The following is a 27407-nucleotide window of genomic DNA, read 5'->3' on the forward strand; positions in this document are numbered from 1 at the left end:
ACTCGGGATGTGCTCATAGTATATTTGCCTACTGCAGAGAGAATAAACCCTGTGCAGTATGATGTATGAATATCAAAGTGACTTTGTTAAAGACAGTAGAATGATTGCAAGCAAAACCATTCCACATAGAGAGAGATCAAAATCAGTCAACACATAATGTGATGTTGACAGTCTGGTAATTCTTCTTTGGATTTTAAATCGATATTTTATGGAATCTATAAACTAGGTTGGTAAGATTGTCATTTTTTTATCATTAATATGCTTTAACTCTCCCTTCATTTAGATTTTCTTGAATTTCCCTTTGCAATGTTTTCTAGTTTGAAAAAAAGCTGTGCATTTTCCACTAAATTTATCCCCTTTTCTGGGTGGGTGGGTCACAGCTGACTGTGTTCAGCACTTATACCTGGCTCTGTGCTCAGGGATCACTCCTAGCAGGGTGGTGCTAGGAATTGAATCCTAGCTGGTCACATATAAAGCAGCTGTACTATCTTTCCAGGCCTAAATTTATTCTTAGTTAACTTTTGAGGATATCTTAATTTTTTTTAAAGAATAGGTCCAGAGAGATAGTTCAGTGGCTAGAGCTCTTTCCTCTCATGTGGCTGACCCAGGCTCGACCCCTGGCACCACTTATGGTCCTACAAGTGTCACTAGGTTGTACGACCTGGTTCCTGAGCACAGAACCTGGAGTTAGTCTTGAGCACTGCCAATGTGATCCCAAATGAAAGAAAAACAATAGATAGGACCTTGGGTAGAATCCTGATTTTAAGTGATGAGACCTAATATTTTTACATTATTTCTGATCTTAGATAGGATGCATTTAATCCTGAATTCTTGCATAAGATACTGGGTGTAACATTATGACAAATATCTATAAATGAGCCTAGACAGTTCTATTTTCTTTTTAGCTTTCTGAATGCTTTTACTGTAAAAAGATTTTGACATGAAATTAACACTAACGAAGATATACAAAACATTAGGCGAGGAGTATAAATAATAAGGCTTCTTTGAAGGTTTGATAGAACTCAGTAGTGGACCTATCTGACCCAGCCTTTCATTCTTGGAGAGATTTTTATTACTGTTTCAATTTCATTACTTACAACTTACCCGTTAAGGCAATTCTGTTTTTGGCATATATTTATGAAATATGAAAACAGTAATAATCAGAAAATATGTTTGCATACCTATTTTCATTATAGTCCTTCGGCATGTGGAAACAATCCAAAGGTCCTATGACAGAAGAATGAAAAAAGAAGTATATAGAAGGTATATACAAACTGTATATAGAAGGTATACCTATACACAGTATACAGACACAAAGGAATATTATGCAGTCATAAAAAACAGTTAAATTGGGGCTGGAGAGATAGCACAGCGGGTAGGGCATTTGCCTTGCACGCGGCCGACCCGGGTTCAAATCCCAGCATCCCATATGGTCCCCTGAGCATGACCAGGGGTTCCTGAGTGCAAAGCCAGGAGTAACCCCTGTGCATTGCCAGGTGTGACCCAAAAAGCAAAAAAACAAAACAAAACAATTAAATTATGTAATTCATTGCAATTTGGATGGAACTGAAGGGAATCTTGCTGTGTGAAATAGCCAGAGGGAGAAGGACAAACACAAGTTGATCTCCCTCACCTCTGGTGTCTAGGGGAACCAAACAGGGGTATAGACAATAACAATTGTTAACAAGCCCTGGGTACTACAGTACAAAATGAGAGCACCAAATTAGGCAGGGGAGTAGTTGGACAGGAAGTGACTTAACACAAGGATGAGGGCATCATGAGCACTTTGATGGTGGTAGGGGTAGATAACTGTGTATACCAAGACCACAAGTATCAATGCTATTGAAAAAGCAAGACAATGAAATGTTATTCAGTGTTAAAGTATTAGTCATTAAATGTCATGGAGGAAATTCAAATGCATGTTATGAAGACAGAAATCATTCAGACAGTATGATACCATCTAGTGTAATTCTGAACTATGTAGTCAGAACTCTGGAGACAGCGAAATAAAATTAGTGATTAGTGGGGGAGATAGAAATGAGTAAGTGGAGCACTGAGAAGTTTGAGGGCAATTAAACCATCTTTTATGATATATAAATGTTGAGTACTTGTCTTATATATTTATGAAGACCGTAGAAGAAAGGTGCAGAATCAATAGTGTAGTCGTGTAGTCTAAACAAACACTATACGTTTGGGGATAACAAGCCAGCAATGTAGGTTTGATGGTAACAGATGAATTACTTGGTGCACAATACTAATAGGAAGGAGGTATATGAGTGGAGTAAAGGAATTAATGAAAAATTTCCGTGGTTTTAAAAAGTTCAGTGTTGATGTCCACCTAGAACTCCGTGTGTGTATGTGTGTGTGTGAGTGTGTGTGTGTGTGTGTGTGTGTTGGGGAGGGGGTGCTGGGGATGGAAGTGGGGCCACACAAGCAAGACAAGCATTCTACCGTGAGCTACATTCATTCCCTCATCCTCCCCAATTGCTCTTAAGTCTATTTTTTTATAAAAGAGCCACTTTTATAAAAAGTAGAGATACCAAAAAAAAATGTGGAAGGTCAAGTCAAGGATAATGAAAAAGATAAAAGTCCCAATTGCACAATGGTCAAATGGCTTCCAAAACATACAACTGGCAGAATCAATCAAATTTCACTCCTTGTGTCATCCACTCTGAGGCTCCATATTCACTTCCTACAATCAATCTTTCCCTGTTCTTTACCAAGAATAAGTTCTATTGATCTGTCTTCAAGTTCACACATTCCTTCTCTTGTGTGCACATGGCTATTAAGTTTAGCCAGTAGAGTTTTATATCAGAATCTACTTTTTCAGGGGCCAGAGAGATAGTACAGCAGGTAGGGCACTTGCCTGTATGCAGCAGACTGGGGTTGATTCCCCAGCACCCCATTCCTGAGTATAGAGTCGGGAGTAATCCCTGAGCATCTCTGGGTGTGGCCTAACCACCCACCCTCCTACCCCCAACCCAAACTTTACTTTTCTAGAAACTAAATCTCTTTAACTTGGTTTGCTTCGGTTGCTAAAAGTGCTCATTTATCGGATGCAATTTTGTATATTGTTGCATTTTATTTATGATCTTAAGGATAATGATGTTACTACTTTAACATTCTTTTTTTTTTTTTTTTTGCTTTTTGGGTCACACCCAGCGATGCTCAGGGGTTACTCCTGGCTTTGCATTCAGGAATTACTCCTGGCGGTGCTTGGGGGACCATATGGGATGCCGGGGATTGAACCTGGGTCGGCCGCGTGCAAGGCAAATGCCCTACCCGCTGTGCTATCGCTCCGGCCCCTACTTTAACATTCTTGCTAGTTCCAAAATTTGCCTTATCTCAAGGTAAGAATTTTATTTTCTTGGGAATAAATTCCTGTTTTCCCCCCTTGGTTCTTTTGTTTGAATTACATCTTGAACATATAAATATTAACTTCTAAACATTCTCTTTTCCATTGTCATGCGCAAATCATACTGATTCCTTTATTTTAGCTAGTAATCTTTATGTGTGAGAGTGAATAGCTCCTGTTTCTGTGCCACCTAACCTAGTTGAATTCCTGCCCTTAGTTGGCCTGCTTTGAGTTGAGTCTGCCAGTTGTATATTTTGGAAGCCATTTGACCATTGTGCAATTGGGACTTTTATCTTTCCCATTATCCTTGACTTGACCTTTCACATTTTTTTTTCGGTATCTCTACTCTTTTTATTCCAGATTTCTCTCCATCTCTGATCTGGTTCTCCAGACCATGGAGTGTGGGGTGGGGAGAGTAGTTTCCACATGTGCTGCCACCTGTCACTATCTACTGTGTGAATTTCACTTGACAGAGACAGGATGCTCCTTAAATTGCTCTCCATCTCCTCTTCGGAGGACGCATACTCCTCCCACCAGTCTCCCTGCTTTTGCTCACTCTGTACAAGTTGAGGTCGTTGCTTTTATCTTGTGTACAGACATTACAGTCCTTTTCTTGAGCAAGTGGAAGGCAAGCAGATTCATTATTCCAAAAAAATGCACCCATCAGAGATTTTTAAGAAGCAGATGGGGCCAGAGAGATTGGACGGTGGGTAGTGTGCTTTCCCTGTACATGGCGTCACATATGGTCCTCTGAGTCCCACCAGGAGTGACCTCTAAGCACAGAAACCGGGGTAAACCTGGAGCACAGCCAGGTTTGGCCCAAGCACCAAAAATAAAATAAACAGATGGACTCATACAACAAAATAAAAATTTGTTGTACAAATTTTAATTTCTACAAAATTTCTACAAAATTTTAATTTCTACAAAATTAAAATTAATTTGTAGTTCCCCAAGGGAAGAGGGAAGAAGAGTGGGGAATTGAGGCCAAGGAACAAATGGATGGAACAGGACAAAATAGATTCTTTACTGGTGAACTAAATGCTGTAAATGCAGGCATTTATAATGATGCACACCTGAAACAACGTAAAACATTAAACATGTTATAATGCAACATGACTTAAATTTACACAAAGATTTCTGGGGGATGGGAATAGGGGTTAGGATGTGTCTGACCCCAGTTCAATCCTCTGTACTTCACGATTCCCAAAACACCTCTGGGTGTAGCCCTGGAGACCCTTGAGCACTGCCAGGAATGGTCCTGGTGGTCCCAGGTACCCCAAGGCCCAAGCTGTACCACATCCTTGAGCCTTAGAGTGGAACCTTGTAATTGACTGGAGTAGATGCAGGCCCCTGAGCATTGCTTGGGAACCATTTCCTCACCCCCATCAAAATGGGGCTGGAGCCATGGCACAGTGGCTAGGGCATTTGCCTTGCATGCATCTGACCCAGGTTCAATCCCTGACATCCCATTTGATCCCCTGAGCACCACCAGGAGTAACTCCTGAGTGCAGAGCCAGGAGGAACCCCTGAGCATCACCGGGTGTGGCCCAAAAAAGCAAAATAAATAAATCAATAAATAATAAAGCAAATGCATTAAAACTCTTCATTAAAAAAATAGAGACCTTCATTTGGACATAATAAATTGGAGGTCCTATTAATCATGCTTCATAGATATCAAATACAGACAGTAGTGCTGAGAGTATTGACCTGATTGAACAGAAGCTTTCCCCAACGCAATCCTTAGCTAGAGTAGCATTCAGCTAATAAACACACAAGTAGTAAATAGTAGCTTCCATCCAATCAAGAGAAGAATATGGTCTAGCAGGCAGACTGTTGCTTCAGTGATAGGGCCACATTCGTTATTATAGGTCAGTGGTCCTTCTGGGCTCATTGCTCTATCACTGTATCACTGTCGTCCCGTTGCTCATTGATTTGCTCGAGCAGGCACCAGTAATGTCTCTATTGTGAGACTTGTTGTTACTGTTCTTGGCATTAGAATATGCATGGGTAGCTCGCCAGCCTCTTCTGTGCAGGCAAGATACTCTTGGTAGCTTGCCGGACTCTCCAAGGAGAGGGGGGTGGAGGAATAAAACGCCTTACCTGCTGTGCGTTACCACTCCAGCCCATTGCTAGCTATTCTAAATATCTGCTCAGAGAATTACCTCTCCCCCTCTCCCCAAATTAACAAGGATTTATCTTTTTTTTTGGGGGGAGGGTAATTTCATTTTATTATTTTTTTAATTTTTATTTTTTTATTGAATCACCATGAAGAAAGTTACAAAGCCTTCAGGTTTAAGTCTCAGTCATACAATGATCAAACCCCCATCCCTTCACCAGTGCCCATGTTCTACCACGAAGAACCCCAGTATACCCCTCCCACCTACCCCCCCACCTATGTGGCTAATAATCTTCACTTTTTTCTCTCTACACTTTGAATACATTCAATATTTCAACAGAAAACTCACTGTTATTATTTGGAATTTTCCCCCAACAATCAAACCTGCTAAAAAGGCATCATTTGATAGTTTGTTTTCCATTGCTGAGAATGAAGAGTATATGAGCTTGCGCGGCTGCTGTTGTGGCTGCGCGGTTTTGGATTTCTGATATTTTAGTAATTAAGTCCAGAGAAATTTCTGCCAGAAGTCGCCAAAAGAAAAGGCCGAGAGAGAAAAACCTTTCCCCTCCTGGGACAGCATGGGGTTGTAGCTCAGTTCGCAGTCTAGATGCATTTCTGTAAGAAGGTGCTGGGTGCCAAAAGTGGTTAGTAGGCCTCCGGGATCATAGTCTTAGGAGCAGAGGAGCCATTTTATGTGCGGCTGCTCCAGATCTCCAACAAGGATTTATCTTGCAGTTGGAGAGATTGCCCAAAGGGCTGGGTGTATGCTTTGTATGCATGAGGTCCCATTTGATCGGGCACTACACAGTCTCAGAGTAAAGCCAGGCAGTCCCTGAGAACAACGCCTGAATAGTCCCTCGTACCAATCACTAGGTGTGGCTTCCAAAAAAAAAAAAAGTCTTGCATTTTACTCTAGAGATATAGCTCCTCTAAGTACTGAATAAAGAACTAAATATTCAGGTGTCACTATATCATTGTCATCCCATTGCTCATCAATATGCTCAAGCAGGCACCAGTAACGTCTCCATGTGAGACTTGTTGTTATTCAGGTATAAATGAAGCAATTTAAAACTCATTAGTTTAAACTTCTCAGAAAAGTCAGACAGACCTCTCCTTTGTTTTAGTCCAGGGCAAGAAGCTTGCTAATCACCCCCTTTTAGAAACTATATCATGGGTTGGGGGCTGAGGGTATGAACATAAGTGCTCAAGTGACTGATTCCAGCACCTTTCTTACCAACATGATCACAGTCTTGTGCTAAGGGCACTTGTCTTAGCTAAGATGAACCCACTGGAATTCCTTCCCTTTGCATGTTGGGTGCAATTGCTAAAGGCTCTTACTTTTCTAGGGACCCATCACCTATTTTCTGAGATACTCTTGGCTCTCTCTTTTTTCTCCTAAAACTATCCCATTGAAGGTGAACATTTTTTTTATGGTCAATCAATTCATTCCGGTCTAAAAGAAGGGATGTTAGGAACTGGGGCCTGAGAGGTAGGATAGGGGATAAGGTTTGAGCCGAGCCTTGCATGTGACCATTCCTGGCATCACATTTCCCACAATACCACTGTGAGTAATCCCCAATACTGTCAGGTGTTGTCACCCCCTCATCTAAAGAAGGGTCAGTATTCCTACGCCTCAGAGTTTGGAGAAAAGTAATAATTGCTCACACACCTGAACACTTCGATAACAGAGAACAAACTCATTCGAGAGAACTATTTCCTTTTTTTTTTTTTTTTGCTTTTTGGGTCACACCTGGCGATGCACAGGGGTTACTCCTGGCTCTGCACTCAGGAATTACCCCTGACGGTGCTCAGGGAACCATATGGGATGCTGGGAATCGAACCCGAGTTGGTCTCGTGCAAGGCAAACGCCCTACCCACTGTGCTATTGCTCCAGCCCCGAGAACTATTTTCTTTTATTTCGAAATCCCCTTACCTTCCCCCTTTCCCTTCTTATTTCAGTGACTAGGGATTTGCACAAAGTTGCCCGTGGTGTTGTTCACACACTTGGCCATGACCAAGGGTGGCCCGCTTTAGTGGCCGTGCTTGCACAAACATTTGGTGGCCATCCCACTCGGCGGTCTAGTTTCATTCATTCAGCTTGCTCACATTCTGGTGGCTGAGCTCCCCAGGGCCACCGTGGCGCTCACACATCCCTATGTTCTCTTGGCTGCCTTGCAGTAGTCATCAGGGGCCACACACCTCAGTGACCCTGCTCTTACACACTCAAGCTCACCTGTTCTGTGCCAGTGCCAGGGAATTCAAATAGGAGAGCTGTAGAGCCCACACTAAGCAAATGTGGGCAATAACAAGGGTTCAAACTCATGGACTCATGTTTGCAGGGCAAGTCCTTCTATCTACCTGTGATGGAGATAGAAAATAGAAAATTTGAAGTGGAAAATTCCCCTGCAGAAGCTGTCGACTAGTGGCCAGGGGGCCCAGGGAAGGAACAGGTTCCCATCAACTTGCAGATCTGCGACCAGGGATTATGGTAGGTTCCTGTCGATTGCAGGGTTATCATAATGCAGTCATGGTTATGGTCTCCACCTAATAGCAGCTGGATAAAAATGCCTGGCTGACCTAACGCAGAGCTCAGCCCTTTTGGTGCAAACTGAGCTGAGCTTGCCAAATAATAGAAATAAATAAATGATCATTCTCTCTTCATCCCCTCCCAGTTTTGTCTGGATTCTTCTAGAAGGTTCACTTCACCACAACCCAACAGGTCCAAAGGATTTATTATAAAAGTTGGATGTAGTGCAGACTTTGAGAACATAAAAAAATACATGAGGTTATTTTCTGCCTGGGCTGGAGCTATAGCACAGCAGATAGGGCATTTGCCTTGCACGCGGCCGACCCGGGTTCAATTCCTCTGTCCCTCTTGGAGAGCCCAGCAAGCTACCGAGAGTATCCTGTCCGCAAGGAGAGCTACCCGTGGCATATTCAATATGCCAAAAACAGTAAAAGCAAGTCTCACAATAGAGACGTTACTGGAGCCCGCTCGAGCAAATCGATGAGCAACGGGATGACAGTGATACAGTGATAAAGTGATTTTCTGCCTATTCTTTTTCAGTATCGTTGCAGGTGGCTAGGGAAAGCGAGGGATGAGGAAAGCAGTTTTGAGAAAAAAGTGCTTCCACCTCCTAAGCCACCCGGAATAACGGGCAGTCATCAGGGGGCTTGCTTGGCAGCATTGTTTGGTTCACGGACACTTTTATTTTGTTATTAGGTAAATGTTTTAGCTCATTTTCCCACTTCTTTCACTGTCACTGTCACTGTCATCCCATTGTTTGTCGATTTACTGGAGTGGGCACCAGTAACATTTCTATTACACTCAGTCCTGAGATTTTAGCAGCCTCTCCTTACTCGTCTTTCCCAATGATTGGAGGCTCTTTCAGGGTCAGGACAATGAGACCTATCGTTACTGTTTTTGGCATGTCAAATATGCCATGGGTAGCTTGCCAGGCTCTCCAGGAGATATGTATTTATCTGTTACTGTGTATATATATGTATATATGTGTGTATATATATATATACCGTGCATATATAAGCCCGTATATATGTATATATGCATATATGTATGTACATATAAAATTTATGTTTCCCTCTTCTGGTTTTTCTTTTTTTAAAAAATTTTGGGACCACACCTGGCAGTGCTTAGGGGTTCCTCTTCCTGGTTCTGCATTCAGGAATTACTTCTGTCTGTGCTCAGGGGACCTTATGGGATGCCAGGAATTAAACCCAGGTTGGCCGTGCGCAAGGCAAACACCTTCTCCTCTGTACTGTCACTCCGGCCCCTTCCTCTCCTAGTTTTGAGGTCCATGCATCTTCCTCTGAGCATGTCTCATTCTTTTTCTTTTTTCTCTTGCATCTTTCCACAGTAGTAATTTATTACAATACTCCAATTCCAGGTTTTGGTGATATACAACCAAACTGCTGCTCTAAAACTGCAGTGACGAACAATATTGGTGGACTTTTCCTGGGAGATTATGCGGAATATATCTTTATACACCTGGCTGCTTTGTTTGCCCTGCCTAAACTTTTCAATAACTATTGCTGCCTCGTGCCATTGCATGCAGGAATTCTTTAATTTTTCTCACATACAAAATTTTTACTTTTCATGTCCCTTAAGTGACGCTTGTACTTGACTGTGAAATGAAGGTGTCGGGCAGGCTAGCAGAACTATACTTGTTGCTCAAGTAGCAGAACACATGCCAGGCCTATGTGAGAGGGTGAGTTTGACCCTCAGCACTGCACAACCAACTCAACACCACTGGTGACCTCCGAGTACCCTCAGGAGTGGTCCTGACAGTCCCCCCTGCATAGTAGGATCAAATTCCTTGGTTTTGTTTGTTTGTTTTTTTGGGGGGCCATACCCTGTGATGCTCAGGCTATACTCCTGGCTCTGCACTCCGGAACCACTCTTGGTCATGCTTGGGTAACCATAATCAGGTGCTGGGGACCAAAGGTCAAGGTGGACACATGCAAGGTGAGTGCCCTGCCCACTCTACTATTTCTCTAATCCAAGGCTCCTTTTTAAAAAAAAATGATCAGTATGCAACACTTATTACTTATAACTTGTCATATAATATTTTCTCCTATAATACTATTTCTGCAGAAACTCACTCCCAATTTGAATGGAAACACACATTTGGAAATAAGTCACCTGTAATATAAATACTCAGAATAATAGAAGACTCAGAGAAACTGGAAAGTAGATATTCTTCAAGGGGTACTGGGATCACATAGAGGTTACCCAATCCCAGTTTGTTCGTTTGCATATATGAGAGATTACCTACAGAATTCTTTATACTTTCCCTTCCCCCAACCCCCATCACCTACTCCATTTTTTTATGTTCATTTTATGTCCACTGAGAACTTCCTAAGACTGCTTCAAGGAAGTATTATTATTTAAGGTTATAATGCAAACTCATTAGGAAGGGCTTCTTCTTTTTTTTTTTGCTTCTTGGGTCACACCTGGCAATGCACAGGGGTTACTCCTGGCTCTGCACTCAGGAATCACCCCTGGCGGTGCTCAGGGGACCATATGGGATGCTGGGAATCGAACCTGGGTCGGCCGCGTGCAAGGCAAACGCCCTCCCCGCTGTGCTATTATTTCTCCAGCCCCATGAAGGGCTTCTTCTCTATATCCTATCAGCACCATTGCAGGGCTGTCCATGGCTTCCATTGCCTGGCATTTATCCAGGGCTGGCCTGCTCTGAGATCCCCACGGCCAGATAGTTCCTACAACTTGTTAGCTCAGGCTACTCTAAACAAAACGCCACCGCCTCTTGTAACAAAACACCCAGTTTGTTCAAATTCCGCAGATGGGGCAAGCAAGACAAGGATTGTGTGTGCGCTTTGGTTCCTGGGGAGAGAAGCAGGAGGGGCGTTTCTGAGAAAGATCTATTGTTGCTTATCTCTAAGTCTTAAAGAATTTAAGTGCAAAAAGGCCCTGACTGAAAACACTCGTGCAAAAGGATATGTCTCATCTGTGGAATTTGAAGATAACACAGTAAAGAAACTGGCCACTGGCGAGCCAGTCCACAGAACAGTGCTTTGGAGATGAGAGTTAAACAAATGGAGAGAACTTTGGGGACCTTCATGGAGAAAAGTGGGCACTCTGGTGGTGTCAGAAAGATGCAGCCATCAGTAAGAGTATTATCAACCACTGCTTCTCAATCAAGATGAAAAATCTTATATTTTGTGTCTATTTTTTTGCTGATTTTTTTTTTTTTAATAATGGGCTGTTATTATCCCCATGCCCTGACCTATTGCTGTTTCTCAGGTTCGGGCGGAGGTTGGTGTATAGATTCTGTGTGCTCCTGCTGGCCATTGTTGAAACCAGTGCGGCCTTTGTCCCCACCTTTCTCCTTTACTGCACTCTACGCTTCTTGGCTGGGGTTTTCACTTCCAACATACTGACAAATTCTACTATGCTTAGTAAGTTGAAGCACTTTTGGATCTTTGACGTTTTCACAGCTCTGACTCGAACGTTCCAACTTTGTTTGAAGTGAACATTTTGCTAATGATTTCTTTCAGTTTTAGAATGGATGGTACCCCGATTCCAAGCCTTGGGACTAGCAATGTTAACCTGTGCCTGTTGCCTCGGCTGCATGATTCTGGGAGGAATGGCTTTTGCCATTCGAGACTGGTTCATCCTTCAGCTGGTGTTTTCAGTACCGTTATTTGTCATCTTTCTTTCCTCGAGGTATAAACTTCCTTTCTTCCTTTGTCTAAGATTCCAGGTTGCCAGTTACACGGAATTGGGACATAAGAATCATTTGGTCCTTAGCCAGCACTTGGGCACATGCTCTACTAATTTGTGTCCTCTGTTTAATTCAAGAAGCAGAACAGGTAAGCTTGCCAGATAATTTCAGGCATATTCAGCTTGATTGGAATTTCAAATAAACAACACGTAGTTTGTACCATGTTTCAAATATTGCGTGGAGCATAGTTATAGTTTAAAAAAAAGGTTGTTTAATTGAAATTTTGCTTTACTGGGAAGTTGGAAAATAAAGATACGTGGCTTGCAAAGACATAAAAGTTTTATATAAACAGTGAATAATTTTTAGTGCAAGTATTTCCAAAGCATTGCGTGGGTTGTAGTTATTGCTCAAGAATTACTCATAGTCACTCAATCCAAATACAAGCTTAACTGGGCACACCATTTTTATTTGTTTAAACTGGTCATGTCCTCTGAATAAAAAGGGGAACCTGAAAGACTTCTTCTCTGTATTCCAAGCAGAAAAGGTCATTTACATGGAGAGGTCATTCACAATTTCAAAGTTAGGGTCCAGGAGAGCGAAACTTCCCAGTATACTACTTTTTAACTCTGAGAAGTAGTAGGTGTTAGATAGGGAGAGAGGCATTTCAGAACAAAGGTTCTGTGAAAAATAAGCAAGGGATATTTGACTTTACCTGTTCCCCCCCTCCTCCTCCTCCGCCTCCGCCTTCTTCTCCTCCTCCTCCTCTTCTTCCTCCTCCTCTTCTGCCTTCTTATACTGTTCCAGAAATCAATCAGGGCTTACACATGCAACGTTCACATATGTTCCATGGCTGAGCCATATCCTTTGCTCCCTGTCTTTGATCAGATGGCTGGCAGAATCAGCTCGGTGGCTGATTATCAACAACAAACTGAAGGAAGGCCTCAAGGAACTTAGAAGAGTCGCACACACAAATGGAATAAAGAATGCCGGAGACATCCTAACCATGGAGGTGAACATAAAAGGAATTTGGCTGCAGGACACAGGGCAGATGTGAGCTAATGTACACACCAGTTGGTATCCATACGGTAAAAGAAAGGGTGAGCGGACACATCTGGTTAGGGTGTTTTGAATTCGTTGTCCTGGTTCTCCATTAGCATTGTTTGGATTAATACCAACAGAAAATATGCCATTTGGGAAAGAATTAGACACAGAGGATTGCAAATACTTAATGGCTAGAACTTGGAAACAAGATTATGTCTGAACATCATTGCACAGTCTATGTAAAAATTCCATTATTTTCTTTTTTTTTTTTTTTTTTTTTTGCTTTTTGGGTCACACCCAGCAATGCTCAGTGGTTACTCCTGGCTTTGCACTCAGGAATTATTCCTGGCAGTGCTTGGGGGACCATATGGGATGCCGGGGATCGAACCCGGGTTGGCCGCGTGCAAGGCAAACGCCCTACCCGCTGTGCTATCGATCCGGCCCCCTCCATTATTTTCTAAAGTGTTTTACTTCCCGTTTTATTCATGACCTATGGAGAGAACACAACATATGATTTGTATTCATAACAAGTTAAAGCATATCATATAGTATAATAATGTTGTACAGTAGGACAGATTTTTTTTTTTTTGTAACTGAAATTTGTCCTCTTTTTCCACTTCAACTAGCAAGCACCTAAAAAATGCCATTCTATTCTCTGCTTCTGTAAATCTTTTTCCTATTTCTTCTCTACATAGCATACTATAGTATTTGTTCTTCAGGGTCTGGTTTATTTTATTCACTCCCTGTCCTACAGGTAGATTCATGCTGTGGCCATTAGCAAGTTTTAAATTTTTTTTATATTTAAAAAAAATTTTTGGGTCACACCCGGCGATGCTCAGGGGTTACTCCTGGCTCTGCACTCAGGAATTACTCCTGGCGGTGCTCAGGGGACCATATGGTGTAGGATAACATAGCTTTAGGTAGTTTAGGTTTATTGGGTTACTCCCGTTACAGTGCTCCTATTCCTCTTTGTTTATTTGTAGCTTCTTTCTTAGTGTTCTGTTGACTTGTAAATAATGTTTTTCTCTTCTCCTTGAGTTCTTTGCATAGTTTATTCAGAGCAAGTCCTTTTTGTATGGACACAGGAAGACTTAACAAATGTTATGCTTTTGTAACCTGGGAGTCATTTGACTCTACATGATATTTTCCTCCAGGGAATCTGTTCTCTTGACCTAAGCCTCAGCTGCCCTTACTTCCTAGCACCCCCAAAGCAGGGTCCCTACGGGGGATGAGAAGGACCCAGGGCAAGCGGTGAGTTGTGTGCTACCCTGGCATCGAGATGGGCCTGGCCAAAGTGCCTATTGCTTAACTATAAGTTAAGAGCTTGATCATGGACAAATGCTGTCATGATCCAAACAGTGATACTAGATTTGGACCCTGCTAGGGTGAGGAATGATTAATCTGGCCTGAGTGCTGTGGTCTGAGCCTGTGGCAAGATGTTGCCAGGAGAGCTGCCTTGCAAACCTAAATGTATCTCTTGCTATGTCCATGCAAAAATAACTAGTATTAAGATGTTAATGAGTGTTTGGAATGGGGAGAGGAGAAAAAACCCTTAAGAGGTATTTTGCCTACTGGCAGTCTGGAAGGGCTTTAAAACGCCCCTAGGTTATGTTCCCTTTAAACCTGACAGCTCTCAGGAAGGGCTTTATTATGTTGATTTTGCTACCTGGCTGGGTGTAACCTAGGGGCAAGGGCGAGAGAGGAAAAAGGGAGGAGAGAGATGGAAAGGCTGGAGAAGTGGGAGCTGGGAGTGCGGGAGATGAGAAAGATGGATATTGAATAAACGGTAACTAATCAGCAACCAGCTTGGTCCTCCTTCTTCCTTCGCCTGTCCTTGACCACTGGCCGTCCCGATCCAGTCCACACACTGCGGTTCCAGGGCACCGAACGCGGGCGGTGAGACAGAGCCGCCCGGAGAGCCCACGAGTGCACTCGCCCCTCGGAGAGCTTTAGTTTTTTACAATATGGGATGCTGGGAATCGAACCTGGGTTCGAATCAAATGTCCTACCCACTGTGCTATCACTCCAGCCCCATTGGCAAGGTTTTTAATACCGACTAATCTACCACTGTAGCTGGAGACCATATTACTTGAGAACTGAACTATTGCATTGCTTATACTAGATGGCTACTAAGAATATATCTGCTGTTCAGATTATTTTCCTTACCAGGCACTGTTATTTGAGCATGCCCAAGGAATTGTCAACTTGGCCCCTCCAGTGGCAAGCTTCCCAGTAAGGATTAGCAGGAGTTCTTCACTTCTATTGCCCTCAACTATTAGTTATTTCCCTACTCTATTTCTTTATATCCTGTGCATAAATGAGGTCATTCTGTGTATGACCTTCTCCCTCTGACTCATTTCACTCAACGTGATACTATCCAATTTCATCCATGTGTCAGCAAATTGCATGACTTCTTTTCTTATGACCTAGTGTATTCCATTGTGTACATGTACCTTTTTTTTTTATTCAGTCACCTGCTTTTGGAAACTTGAGTTGTTTCCACATTTTAGTTATATTGTATAGTGCTACAACAAATATGAAAATGCAGATGTCTCTTCTGTATTGTGTTTATGGGTCCTTGGAGTATATTTCCAGGAGTGGAATTTCTGGGTCATATGGAAGTTCAATTTCTAGATTTTTTTTTTTTTTAGGAATAACTATATTCTCTTCTGAAATAGCCTGAACCAGTTGACATTCCCACCATCAATGAATGAGGGTCCGTACCCCTTCCCCCATCCCACCATATCCATGGAAACACTGGTTGTTGTTTTTTAATGAGTCAGTTCAGTATGAGGTGATATCTCATAGTTGTTTTGATTTGCACTTCCTGATGGTTAGTGATTTAGGGAATTTTTTCATATGCCTTTTGGCCATTTGTATTTTTTCTTTGAAGAAGTTTCTGATCAGTCTTTTTTTTTTTTTTAACTTTTTGGGTCACACCTGGCGATGCACAGGGGTTATTCCTGACTCTGCACTCAGGAATTACTCCTGGCGGTGCTCAGGGGACCATATGGGATGCTGGGAATCTAACCCTGGTCGGCCACGTGCAAGGCAAATGCCCTACCCACTGTGCTATCACTCCAGCCTCTCTGATCAGTCTTATCTCCATTTTTCATGAGGTCAGTTTTATTTTTCTTGTGAAGTTCTACAAGTGCTTTATGTATCTTGGATATTAATCCATTATCAGATGTAAGTGGGCTATTAGTAGTAATTATTTGTAATTTCTGTGAGTCTGTGTGTTGTTTTTGTATTCCAGTCATCATTTCCTTTGAGGTGCACAAACTAAATTTAATGTAGTCCCATTTGTTTACCCTTGCTTTATTTAGCTTGATCAGTAGCATTTTATCTTTAAAGATGTCTTTTGTTTTAGTTACAGGTCATATTTTTTCTTTTTGAGGTTAAGTGCATGTTACAATTATAGACCACTTTTACTTTTTTTTTTAAATTTATGTATTGAATCACCATGAGAACAGTTACAAAGCTTTCAGGATCAAGTCTCAGTCATACAATGATCAAACACCCTGCCTTCACCAGTGCACATGTTCCACAACCAAGAGCCCCAGTATACCCCTACTCCCACTCACCCCCTGCCTATGTGGCAGATGATTTTCAGTTTACTCTCTCTTTACTTTGGTTACACTCAATTTTCAATAGAAAACCTGGTATTATTTGGAATTTCCGGCCCAACAATCAGACCTGTCGAAATGGCATCATTAGATTATATGTTTTCTTTTCTTTTTCTTTCTTTTTTTTTTTTTTTTTTTGCTTTTTGGGTCAGACCCGGCATTGCACAGGGGTTACTCCTGGCTCTTCACTCAGGGATTACTCCTGGCGGTGCTCGGGGGACCATATGGGATGCTGGGAATCAAACCCGGGTCGGCCGCATGCAAGGCAAATGCCCTACCCACTGTGCTATCACTCCAGCCCCAGATCATATGTTTTCTATTGCTAATAACAAAGAGCATATATAATGTTGCACTGTTGAGAAAGTGGCCGCCCAGTTTTGGGATTCTGGTATTTTAGTAATTAAGTCCGGAGGTATTTCTGCCAGCAGCTGCTGCGTTCTGAGATTGGTTTGTGTGCCTCTGGGATCATGGCTGTTCAGGAGCAAAGGCGCTGTTCATGGGCGGCTGCTCGGGGTCTCATTTGGGCGGGGAGCAGGGCCGATTCTGCTCCTCCATTGAGAGATTCCCCCATGTGTCCCAAATTGCAAGCTCCTACCTCTCTGTCCAATTGGCAGTCGCCATGCTGCTGCAAAGGGGAAAAGGCCGAGGGACAAAACCCTTCCCCTCCCAGGGCTGCACGGGGCTGTAGCTTAGTTCACAGTCCAGGAGTATATGTGCCAGCAGCCGCTTCATTCTGAGACTGGTTTCTGTGCCTCTGGGATCATGGCCGCTCGGGGACGGGAGAGTCGTTCCTGAGCATTTTTTTGTGTAACAGGAAAGGTTTGGAGAAAAAGTCCCAGTCCCAACATACTGGAGCTATGTTAGTAGAAGCTCAGTGTCGCTGGGACTCCATCTGGAGAAGGTGGGGAGACTGCATCTTCTCCATCTGGGGCGCCCCAGTCTGGGGTCCGGAGCATTCTCCCTAGACCACTTTTACTTTTAAGAAATTTATTAATATTTGCACAGACTCTCTGGAGGGCAAATTGGCAGTTATTATTCTCAATGTATGGGTTACAAAATGTTTAGAGAAGCCAGAGCTTCTCTAGATTTTGTTTGTGGCTATCCTGTCAACTGATGATGGAAATTCAACTGCTGTTACTTCCTAATTCAGGAAGGTTTTTTTTTTTAAAATTTTATTTGGACACAATGATTTACATAGTTGTTTACAGTGGACTTCTAGGCATATAATGAAATGAAGAAACATGACATTTCTTTGCTTTGTTTTCTGTTTCCTTCTTCCTTCTTTCCTTCCCCTCTTTCCTTCCTTTACTCTTCTTCCTCTACTTTCCTTCCTTCCTTCCTTCCTTCCTTCCTTCCTTCCTTCCTTCATTCTTTCCTCCCTCCCTCCTTCCCTCCCTTTCTCTCTCCCTCTCTCTCTTCCTTCCTTTCTTTTTGTTAGTGGGGGCACAGTTGACCCACACCCAACTGATGTCGGGGCTTATTCCTGGCTCATGCTCAAGGACCACTCCTGGTGGGCCTTGGGGACCAATGCAGTGCTGGGGATGGAACCCAGGTTAGACTGCATATTTTCATCCTTTCCTTCATAGACAGACATTAGATGCTGCCCTGTCTTGGCTATTGGGAAAATGTTGCACTGATCTCGGAAGTGCAGACATCTTTTCATGATCCGGATTTCAGATGCTATGAATATATACCCAGAAGAGAGGGCATATGGAAGTACTAATCTTATTTTTTGAGGAAACATAACTACAATATTGTCTCCACAACGATAGTACGATTTCACATTAACATCAACAGTGTGCGAAAGTACCTTTATCTCCACAACCTCACTAATGCATATAATATATATATATATAACATATATATTTTAAATAACAATCATTCTAATTGGGATGGAGTTATAACTCATTTTGGCTTTGATTCCCCCTCTCCCCCAGTAGTGAGGTTGAACACAGTTATGTACTGGATAATTGTGTAATCTCCAGGTGGCTAGGGAGCCCTGCGGCTCTCTCTCTCTCTCTCTCTCTCTCTCTCTCTCTCTCTCTCTCTCTCTGACCACCAGCGTTTGGTGGACTCAGGCCCACTCCCCCACCCGGGACAGTCAAGGGCAGACAAAGGAAGAAAAGAGGCTGCCAAGCTGGTTAAAGATCAGTTGCCATTTATTCCATTCTCCCCAAGCACCTGTTTCAATCTCACTAAGCTCCCCATTCTAGTCTCACACTGCCCCTCATTCCCGTCTCCTCCTGTCTCCCCACTCATCTGTCCACTCTTCCTCTCACAGCCACATCTCTCATCTCTCCACGCACCTGCTCCTGCATTCTTCTCCCTCTGTCCCCTTTGCTAGTCTCTCCACACTTCATCTTGCTGACTTGGTCTCTCTCTAGTCTCTCTCTCTCTCCAGTCTCTCTCTCTCCTCTCTGGGTAGTAGAATCAACATATCAAAGCCCTTCTTGATCCCCATCAGGCTCAAGGGTGGAAACATCACCTAGGGGTGTTTCTCCTGTCCTTAGTCCAATAACTTAATTAACATCTTAATTCTACTTAATATTAGTTATTTTGTATGGGCACAGTAAGAGATACATTGAGTTTGTAGGGTGACTCTCCTGGGGACACCTCGCTATAGATCTCAGACTACAGTGCTCAGGCTGGATTAATCATTCCTAACCCTAGCAGGGCCCTATTCCAGTTGTTGCCTTTTGGATCAAGACAGAATTTGTCCATGACCATGCTCTTAACTTATAGTTAAGTATTATGGCACTTTGGCCTGGCCCATTTTGATGCCAGGGTAGCTCACAGCTTTCTCTGAGTCCATCCAGTCCCTCATGGGGACCCTGATTTTGGGGTGCTAGGAAGTAAGGGCAACTGAGGCTTAGGTTGAGAGAACAGATGTCCAGAAGGTGAATATCATTCAGAATCAATTAACTCCCAACTTACAAAAGCATAGCATTAACTGTCTTCCTGTGTCCAGACAAAAAGGACATTGCTCTGAATTAACTATGCGAAGGACTTAAGGAAAAGAGAAAAACAATATTTATAAGTTAACAGAGCACAAATAAAGAGGTTACAAATAAACTCAGAAGAATGGGAGCACTGTGATGGAAGTAACCCAATAAACCTAAGATCCCTTTGTCAAGGCTGAAAGGACAAGTCAATGTTATCCTACAGATAACCATCTGTATGTTGTCTCTGATGAAATGTCAATTCCAGGGTCCATACCCTTATTTTGGCTTTTTTTGCTTTTGAGTTACTTCCCTCTATTTATTTTGGATATTTGCCCTGTGTTTGACGTAGGGGTTGTGAATGTTTAGTCCTGCTGTGTAGATGTTTTTTCACTTTATTATTATTTCTTATCTATCTAGGAGCTTTTGGCTTTGCTGTTACCCCACCAATGCTTTTGGCTTTATAGATAACTGCAACTGAGTCTGCGTTTTTTATCCTGTTTTCTTGAGTTTCCGTTTTGAGTGTCATGCTTAGTCCATAATGTATTTTGAGTTTTCCAAGTGGGTATGATATAAATTTCTGGTTGATTCTTTTTCCTATGAATATTCAGAATTCACACACCATTAATACAGTGGTAATACAGTGCTCACTATCATATTAGATTATTTTAGGCTTGTCCATATATCTTCTTCGCCTATAAAGATACTTTCATATTCCTGATTATCATCCTTTCAACTTATGAAGAACTCCCTTTTGCAGTGTCTATACAACAGATTTTTGGTGACAGATTTCATCATTTTTTTTCCTCTGGAAAAGTCTTTATCTCTCCTTAATTTTTTTAGTACCAAAACAAATTATTTTTGGATTTCTTTTACTACTGTTCTGTTGTGATGTTGAAGGTGGGTAGAGGCAAGGAATTCTCACATGTACCACAATGTTCTTTGTTGTGTGACTGCACTCTTGGTTAGGGTGTTCACCAGGGGTTACACATCTGGTTGCCGCGCTCATGCACCTGCTCATGATTCTTGCCAGGTACTGCACACTTCATATAAAGTACTTGCTTGAAGTTTCTCTCATTTAGCTGAGCACCATTTGCAGTCACCCTACCCCCCCCGAAAAAAAAAAAAACCAACATAGTGTTAGTATTACCTCTACCAACAATGAATTTGCTCACCATCTACGTCCACAACTGAGATTTTGTAACAGGCACAGAGCCTGCCTTACATTCCATGAGGTATTGCCTAGGCAGAAGATCTGAATAAAATCTTTTTCCAGAGACATCCAGAGTCTCTGCTGCATGTCCATTACATTCTCCCTCACTTATCAATCAAATTCCTCATTTCTCCATTGGCAGCAGAGGGTAGGAAGGGGCACTGTGTTACTCTTTCACAGCGGTTTTTTTTTTTTTTTTGCTTTGTGGGTCACAGCCAGTGATACATGGGTTACTCCTGGCTTTGTACTCAGAAATTACTCCTGGCAGTGCTCAGGGGACCATGCGGGATGCTGGGAATCGAACCTGAGTTGGCCGCATGCAAGGCAAATGCCCTACCCACTGTACTATTGCTCCAACCCCTCATAGCACTTTTTTATGAAGAAAATGTCGCCACCCCAAACCATTAGTTGGTCTCAGGCAACTTCCTTTTGATGTACTTTCAAGATCGAATTTGGTTACAGGCAGTTCCTAGAGGATGTTTTCATCATCCTGATAGCATTTGGCGCCTTTATCTTTTAGTACAATTCCTTCCCTCTGCAATCCATTCTACTGGGTCTAGATGTTTGGTGAGATGATGGTTTTATCTACCTTCCCCTCTATAGGAAAGTCTACACATTCCAAATTTTCTGATGTTATCCTCTCACTTTAGACCTGTTCTATTTTCTTTTTTCTTACAGTGTGACTCTGTCTGGTCTCCCTTGAATATTTATTTCTATTGTTTCATTGTGCGTCCGATCAGGAAATAATGCTTTACAGTGGCCCAACATGAATTTCATGTGCCACAAACTTTCTCAAGTGCCTTAAATCCCAAGCTACATTCCCCAAACTATAAGCAAAAGCATTCCAAGGGGACTATCACTCAGTGGGAAAGCAAATGACTTGCATATATGAGGTCCTGGCTTTATTCTCCACAGCAACAATAAAACCCCAAAATATTCTATTGAAGTGTGAGGGTTCCTTTAACTTCTCCACTCATTTTCCATATCATTTACGTGCTCCTCGAGCAACATTAACAATATGACACCCAGGCATCCAACTTGTCCTCTGTTGGGGGCCTCACAGTGCCCACCACTAGGTTCTATCAAGACTTTGTTTGCTGTTGTGGTTGAAGGTTGTGAGGACCAGCATGCAGGAGGATATAGAGGCAGTGAAGATGAAGGCCTCGGTGTCCCAACTCTTCCGCACGCCCAACATGTGTAAGAGGATCTGTTTCCTGTGCTTTATAAGGTTGGTTTCTATATCTTTCTCTCTCTCTCTCTCTCTTTTTTTTTTTTGGCCACACTCAATGATGCTCAGGGTTTGCTCCTGGCTCATAATTCAGAAATCACTCCCGGTGGTGCTCGGGGGAACCATATGAAGTGATCGGGATTAAACTTCCATTGGTCACCTGTTGTACTATATGTGTTTTATTGAACACTCTGGAGGGGCATATTTGACATGAAACAGGAGGAAAACACAGAGATCATTGCTGTATCTGGAGGTTGTCAAAAGGGCAAGGCAAAGAATAACAATGATTTGATGAGGAGTTGTATTAATCACATCACTCTCCCAGACCCTTTCCCGGATGTTTGAGCAGAGAATGTCAGTCATGGTCCAGGACTTCTTTAAGCTTCTTTCCTATTTATTCCTTTGTTCTATTTCACTTCGGTTGAAGTAAAACTACAGACATCAATGTACGCAAATACATAAAACTGGATGAACGTTTCCATATATAAGTAGGCAGATATCATGAAGGTAAAGATACAGAAAAAGCCAAATACCTTCAGATCCCTCACTAGCTATTCACAAGAGCAACTCTTTCTGCCTGCAATAATAACCCAACAACTATGACCTCTATCATCACACAATTTTTTTTAGGATTAAAAAATTTCTATTAAAATCTCTTATTTTATTTATTAAAAAATATTTTATTAGGCCGCCACTGACTCATAATGGGAATCTTGCTATTTATACTCAGTGGAAGCAAATATCTTGATTTTGTATTATTCTTTTTAGTAAGGTAATTGCGATATTGTTATTATTTCTGATATTGATATAAAAATTTTCACCATCAGCATGATGTGTAAAAACTCACATGGCCTGAGGTAACTTTTGGTCTGCTTCTGCAGTCCTCCACCCACTTCTGTTTGATAAATTTGAATTTTGTAATCTAAGGTCAACAGTTTGTTGATCTCTTGTTTGGCTTCTCTATCACAGATAAGTGAGATTACCTGTTTTTTGTTGTTGTTGTTGTTGTTGTTTGTTTGTTTGCTTGCTTTTCATTTTGCTTCAACATTCACACCCAGTAATGTTCAGGGGTTATTTCTGGCTCGGAATTACTCCTGGTGGTGCTGGGGGACCATATGGGATGCCGGGGATCGAACCCGGGTCGGCCACGTGCAAGGCAAATGCCCTACCCGCTGTACTATCACTCCGTCCCCTACCTGGGATTTTTTTTTTTTGTCCTTCTCCCTCTGACTTATTTTGCTTATACATGATACTCTCCAGTTCCATCATCCAAGTTGATGGGTTATTTTATCTTTTCTTACAGCTGCTTAGTATCCCATTCACAATGTTTTATGAAAGTACTAGCATAATTACCATGCAAAAAATATTCTACAAAGCAGAACATGAGTTTATGCTGTAATACCAGCTGCGGACTGTCTGGACCACTATTCTTTTTTTTTAACATTGTTTGTAGAATATAGGCTGTAAACTTTATGATAACAAGTGTATTCCTTTGTTTACCACAGATTGGCAGTCTTAATTCCCTTTTATGGCCTGGCCCTGCACATCCAGTACATGGGGAACAATATTTTCCTGTCCCAGATTCTTTTTGGTGGAATCACCTTGCTAGGAAATTTGGTTGGACTGTTTGTACTGAATCATATGGGCCGTCGATTAAGCCAGATACTTTTGTTGTCCTTTGTTGGAATCTTCATTATAACCACCACATTCCTGCCTGAAGGTGAGAGAAGCCCCAAGATAAAGAAATGTCTTTTCGCTATTCCTCTGGGACTGCACAACTCTATGAGGGCAGAAAGAAAGGGAGAATTTGGTTTCTAAAGATTCCCCAAACTCAATGTGAGGGTCTGGGATGAATTCTACTGTTAAATTACTAGAGAACAGACACAAGTCAATAAAAGTCGGTTCTGACATATGGTTGCCTTCATCTTAGCCGAGAAGCATCTGGTAATTAGTGCCAATTACTCCTGGCCTTCCAATCACATTTCTAATTGTAAAGGAAAGTATTTTATATGTCATATGTAATTATGTCTTATGTGAGAGCACAATACTGTCCATTCTTCACCCAGGGATTATTTTTACTATCACTTCTTTGAAAATCTACTGGCTGCAGTAGATTTTCATTCTATATATCTAATCCTCTATCTGAAATCAAGCCACTATATTTGCAGTCCTAATTAGGGAAGTCTTCTTGACTTAGGCATTAAAAAAATCCATCTTTTTCAAACAGAAAAGAATATTAAAGAAAAAAATCTTGCTAGAGTCACAGTTGTCCTCTATCTTCAGCAAACCTCTGAAATGCGGGTATGGGTGGTATAATAACAGGTCCTTTCCCCCTTGTTAGCATTTAATACAGAGATAAGTCACACAGCTCAGCCTCCTGACACAGAACACTCACTGACGCTGGGCACTTACTCTACAACATCTGTAATATGTGCCAAAATCTCCAACAGTGTCTTATTCATTTGTAATTTCGGGGGTGATTGCTGCACCTCAGAATTTCTGATTCTCTCTTGACCTCCTCTCTCTAGAAATGCATATCCTACGTCAGACTTTCCTGACTCTGGGAACAGGATTGGTTTGTGCGGGTATCATGTGTGTTCTTGCCCATGGAAATGAACTAGTGCCAACTGTTGTCAGGTAAAAGTCTCACGGAAGTCCTGTACTAAACAAATGGATCTATCTTCCCCATTAGGTGACACTTAGCGGTGAAAGAAGACATAGTTTTCAACAACATTGATTATAGTAGTATTAATACTACTACTATAATAAACAAACGTTATCACCATTGTTTATGAAGAGCTAAGTTTCATCAGGCACTATGTTAAGTCCTCTGATGTATCATCTTACATATTTATGTGAACCTACAGAATACTTTTCAGGACTGGTGAGGTAACACAGGGGTTCCGGTGATTGTCTTGTGTGCAGCCAGTTCTGGTTCAATTCCAGGCAGCTCATATGGTCTCCCAAGTACTGTCAGGAGTAAGCCTAGAGCACAGAGTCAGGCATGAGCCCTGTGCATAGCTAGATGTGGCCCCTCCCCACCAAAAACTGCATATTTTTAAAAAATAATGAGAATATCTTGTGCATTTGGAAAAAACTGAGATAAATGAGAAAACGTATTTAGAATGTCACTGTCACTGTCATCCTGTTGCTCATCGATTTGCTTGAGCGGGAACCAATAACGTCTCCATTGTGAGACTTGTTACTATTTTTGGCATATCGAATATGCCACGGGTAGCTTGCCAGGCTCTGCCGTGCGGGTGAGATATTCTCGATAGCTTGCTAGGCTCTCCGAGAGGGACAGAGGAATTGAAACTGGGTCAGCTGTGTGCAAGGCAAACTCCCTACCTGCTGTGCTATCGCTCCAGCCCATTTAGAATTAAGAGAATATTTTTGGTCTTAATGTATTTAAACATGGCTTTGGAGAAATCCCATGATCACATTGAATAACAAATAAACAATAAATCATAATAATACGTGTATGTGTGCAAACATGTACCAGATGTTTTGCATTGTTTACTTTCCAGGGCAACTTCTTCAGGGATCTTGGGAATTGCTGGCAGCATTGGGGGAGTCCTGTCCTCTCTCTTGATGTTCCTGAGGGTGTATTTTCACCACTTGCCCTGGATCCTGTATGGGGTCTTCCCCATCCTCAGTGCACTTGTTGTCTCCTTGCTTCCTGAAACCAGGAATCAACCTCTGCCGGAATCCATCCAGGCTGTGGAAAATCAGTGAGTGCACTAAGCCCATTCTTTATGGGAGCTCTACACAAAGGTCCATGATAAAGGAGGCAAAACAACCTTCAGAGCCTTTCTTTCTTTCTTTCTTTCTTTCTTTCTTTCTTTCTTTCTTTCTTTCTTTCTTTCTTTCTTTCTTTCTTTCTTTCTTTCTTTCTTTCTTTCTTTCTTTCTTTCTTTCTTTCCTTTCTTTCTTTCTTTTTCTTTCTTTCTTTCTCTCTCTCTCTCTCTCCACCTCTCTCTCTCTCTCTCTCCCTCTCTCCCTCCCTCTCCCTCCCTCCCTCCCTCCCTCCCTCCCTCCCTCCCTCCCTCCCTCCTTCCTTCCTTCCTTCCTTCCTTCCTTCCTTCCTTCCTTCCTTCCTTCCTTCCTTCCTTCCTTCCTTCCTTCCTTCCTTCCTTCCTTCCGCCATTGTTCATCCCTTCCCACCAGGACTTCCAACTTCCCTAAGGCTTCCTAGATCATAGAGATCGCTCTTTCCAACCTGCATCAGTTTAGTGGTCAAGAGACCACAAGTGAAAAGTAGGTTGTTGTAGAGAAAACCATATCCCCCAGGGCAAGACACATCCCCTGGGAGTTATTTCACAGACACACACAAGCCCAAATACCTGATTCTCATCTCCCAGTCCCTGGGAGCTTCCGTCTGGGAAATGCAGTGAAGAGTTATGGAGCTTCTAGTTTCTGGAGGACTGAGGACAGCCCTAGGTACTCAACAATCTAAGGGAGAGGAGGGGAAAGGACAAGAGTTCCTCCTACGGTTGACAAAATAGCTCAGGAGTTCAGTTGTACTGTTCATGAGATCCAAACCCTCTGGTTTTATTGGAAATAAAACTGCTGTGAAGCAAGGGGAGGAAAGGTAATATAGAGTTGTATATGATTTTTAAGCATGTGTCTACTTCCACCTTGGGAAGATTCTTTTAGTCAAGGCTGTGGTTTCCCAAGGTGAACAGAAAATATTAATGTTGCCTTGTCCTCTGCTGCTGCAAGAACTTGGTCTTTACATTCCTAAGAATTCCTCCAGTCCTTTGAACATTATGATGGTTTTCCAACCAGCCTGGTGGGTAAATTATCAGCTTTTTCTAAAGATAATATATTTGCACACACCCAAGTGGTGCTCAAAGGACCCTTTGGAGCTGGAAACTGGGCCTCCTTCATGCAAAGTATGAGGCCATTCTGTTGAACTCTCTCTGGCTCAAAAAAAAAAAAGCTTCTTCTGCATTTTTTTAATGTGTTGATTTTTGGCCACTTTCATTATATTTGTCCCAGGAGTAAAGGCTCAAGAGAAGCAAAGCAGGAAGATACTGTTACCGCCATCAAAGTGACATCATTTTAAGGAATTCTGTGAGCTGTTTATCAAGGAATAAGATAAAAGGTAAATTTCAGGTCATTATTAGGTACAGGCAAAGTATGGAAAATAATAAAAATATACAATGAAAAATGGACACCATTGACAATTATTATAATAGTCAATTATTACATATTTTGTGTATGTGATTAATTCTTAATTAATTAATTAATACTTGTGATTAATTCTAAGAAGTTTGAAATGGGGCCAAAGAGATAGTACAATGGGTAGGGCGCTTACCTTGTAAGTGGATGATCCAGATTCTTTTCCCAGAATCCAGAATCCCTCATAGTCTTCCAAGACCTCCAAGAGTGATTCCTGAGTGCAGAGCCAGATGTAACCCCTGAGCGCCAACAGGTGTGCTCCTAACACCCCTCTTCCCCATAAAAAAATGAGGTTTGACAAAACTCATGACACTCTCAAAGCAAATATATAATAAAGTTGTATGACTGTAGCACTGTCATTCCATTGTTTATTGATTTGCTTGAGCGGACACCAGTAACGTCTCCATTGTGAGACTTGTTGTTACTGTTTCTGGCATATCGAATATGCCACGGATAGCTTGCCAAGCTCTGTCGTGTGGGCAGGACACTCTTGGTAGCTTGC

At 42.1% G+C, this 27407-nt stretch overlaps 1 protein-coding gene across 1 annotated transcript in view; it reads left to right on the plus strand.

Annotated features, from left to right (window-relative positions):
* Nucleotides 1-27167, plus strand: part of LOC101558667 (organic anion transporter 7) — a 29636-nt gene extending 2469 nt beyond the window's left edge. Inside the window, exons 3-11 of the mRNA XM_055142772.1 lie at nucleotides 11254-11408; nucleotides 11508-11676; nucleotides 12560-12683; nucleotides 21606-21721; nucleotides 23227-23441; nucleotides 24250-24358; nucleotides 25249-25452; nucleotides 26723-26828; nucleotides 27075-27167. Coding sequence (XP_054998747.1) covers nucleotides 11254-11408; nucleotides 11508-11676; nucleotides 12560-12683; nucleotides 21606-21721; nucleotides 23227-23441; nucleotides 24250-24358; nucleotides 25249-25452; nucleotides 26723-26789 — 1159 coding nt within the window. The 3' untranslated portion in view covers nucleotides 26790-26828; nucleotides 27075-27167. The remainder of the gene's footprint in view (nucleotides 1-11253; nucleotides 11409-11507; nucleotides 11677-12559; nucleotides 12684-21605; nucleotides 21722-23226; nucleotides 23442-24249; nucleotides 24359-25248; nucleotides 25453-26722; nucleotides 26829-27074) is intronic.
* The last annotated feature ends 240 nt before the right edge of the window (nucleotides 27168-27407 follow it).

The sequence above is a fragment of the Sorex araneus genome, chromosome 6 (genome assembly GCF_027595985.1).
Source record: "Sorex araneus isolate mSorAra2 chromosome 6, mSorAra2.pri, whole genome shotgun sequence".
NCBI lineage: Eukaryota > Metazoa > Chordata > Mammalia > Eulipotyphla > Soricidae > Sorex > Sorex araneus.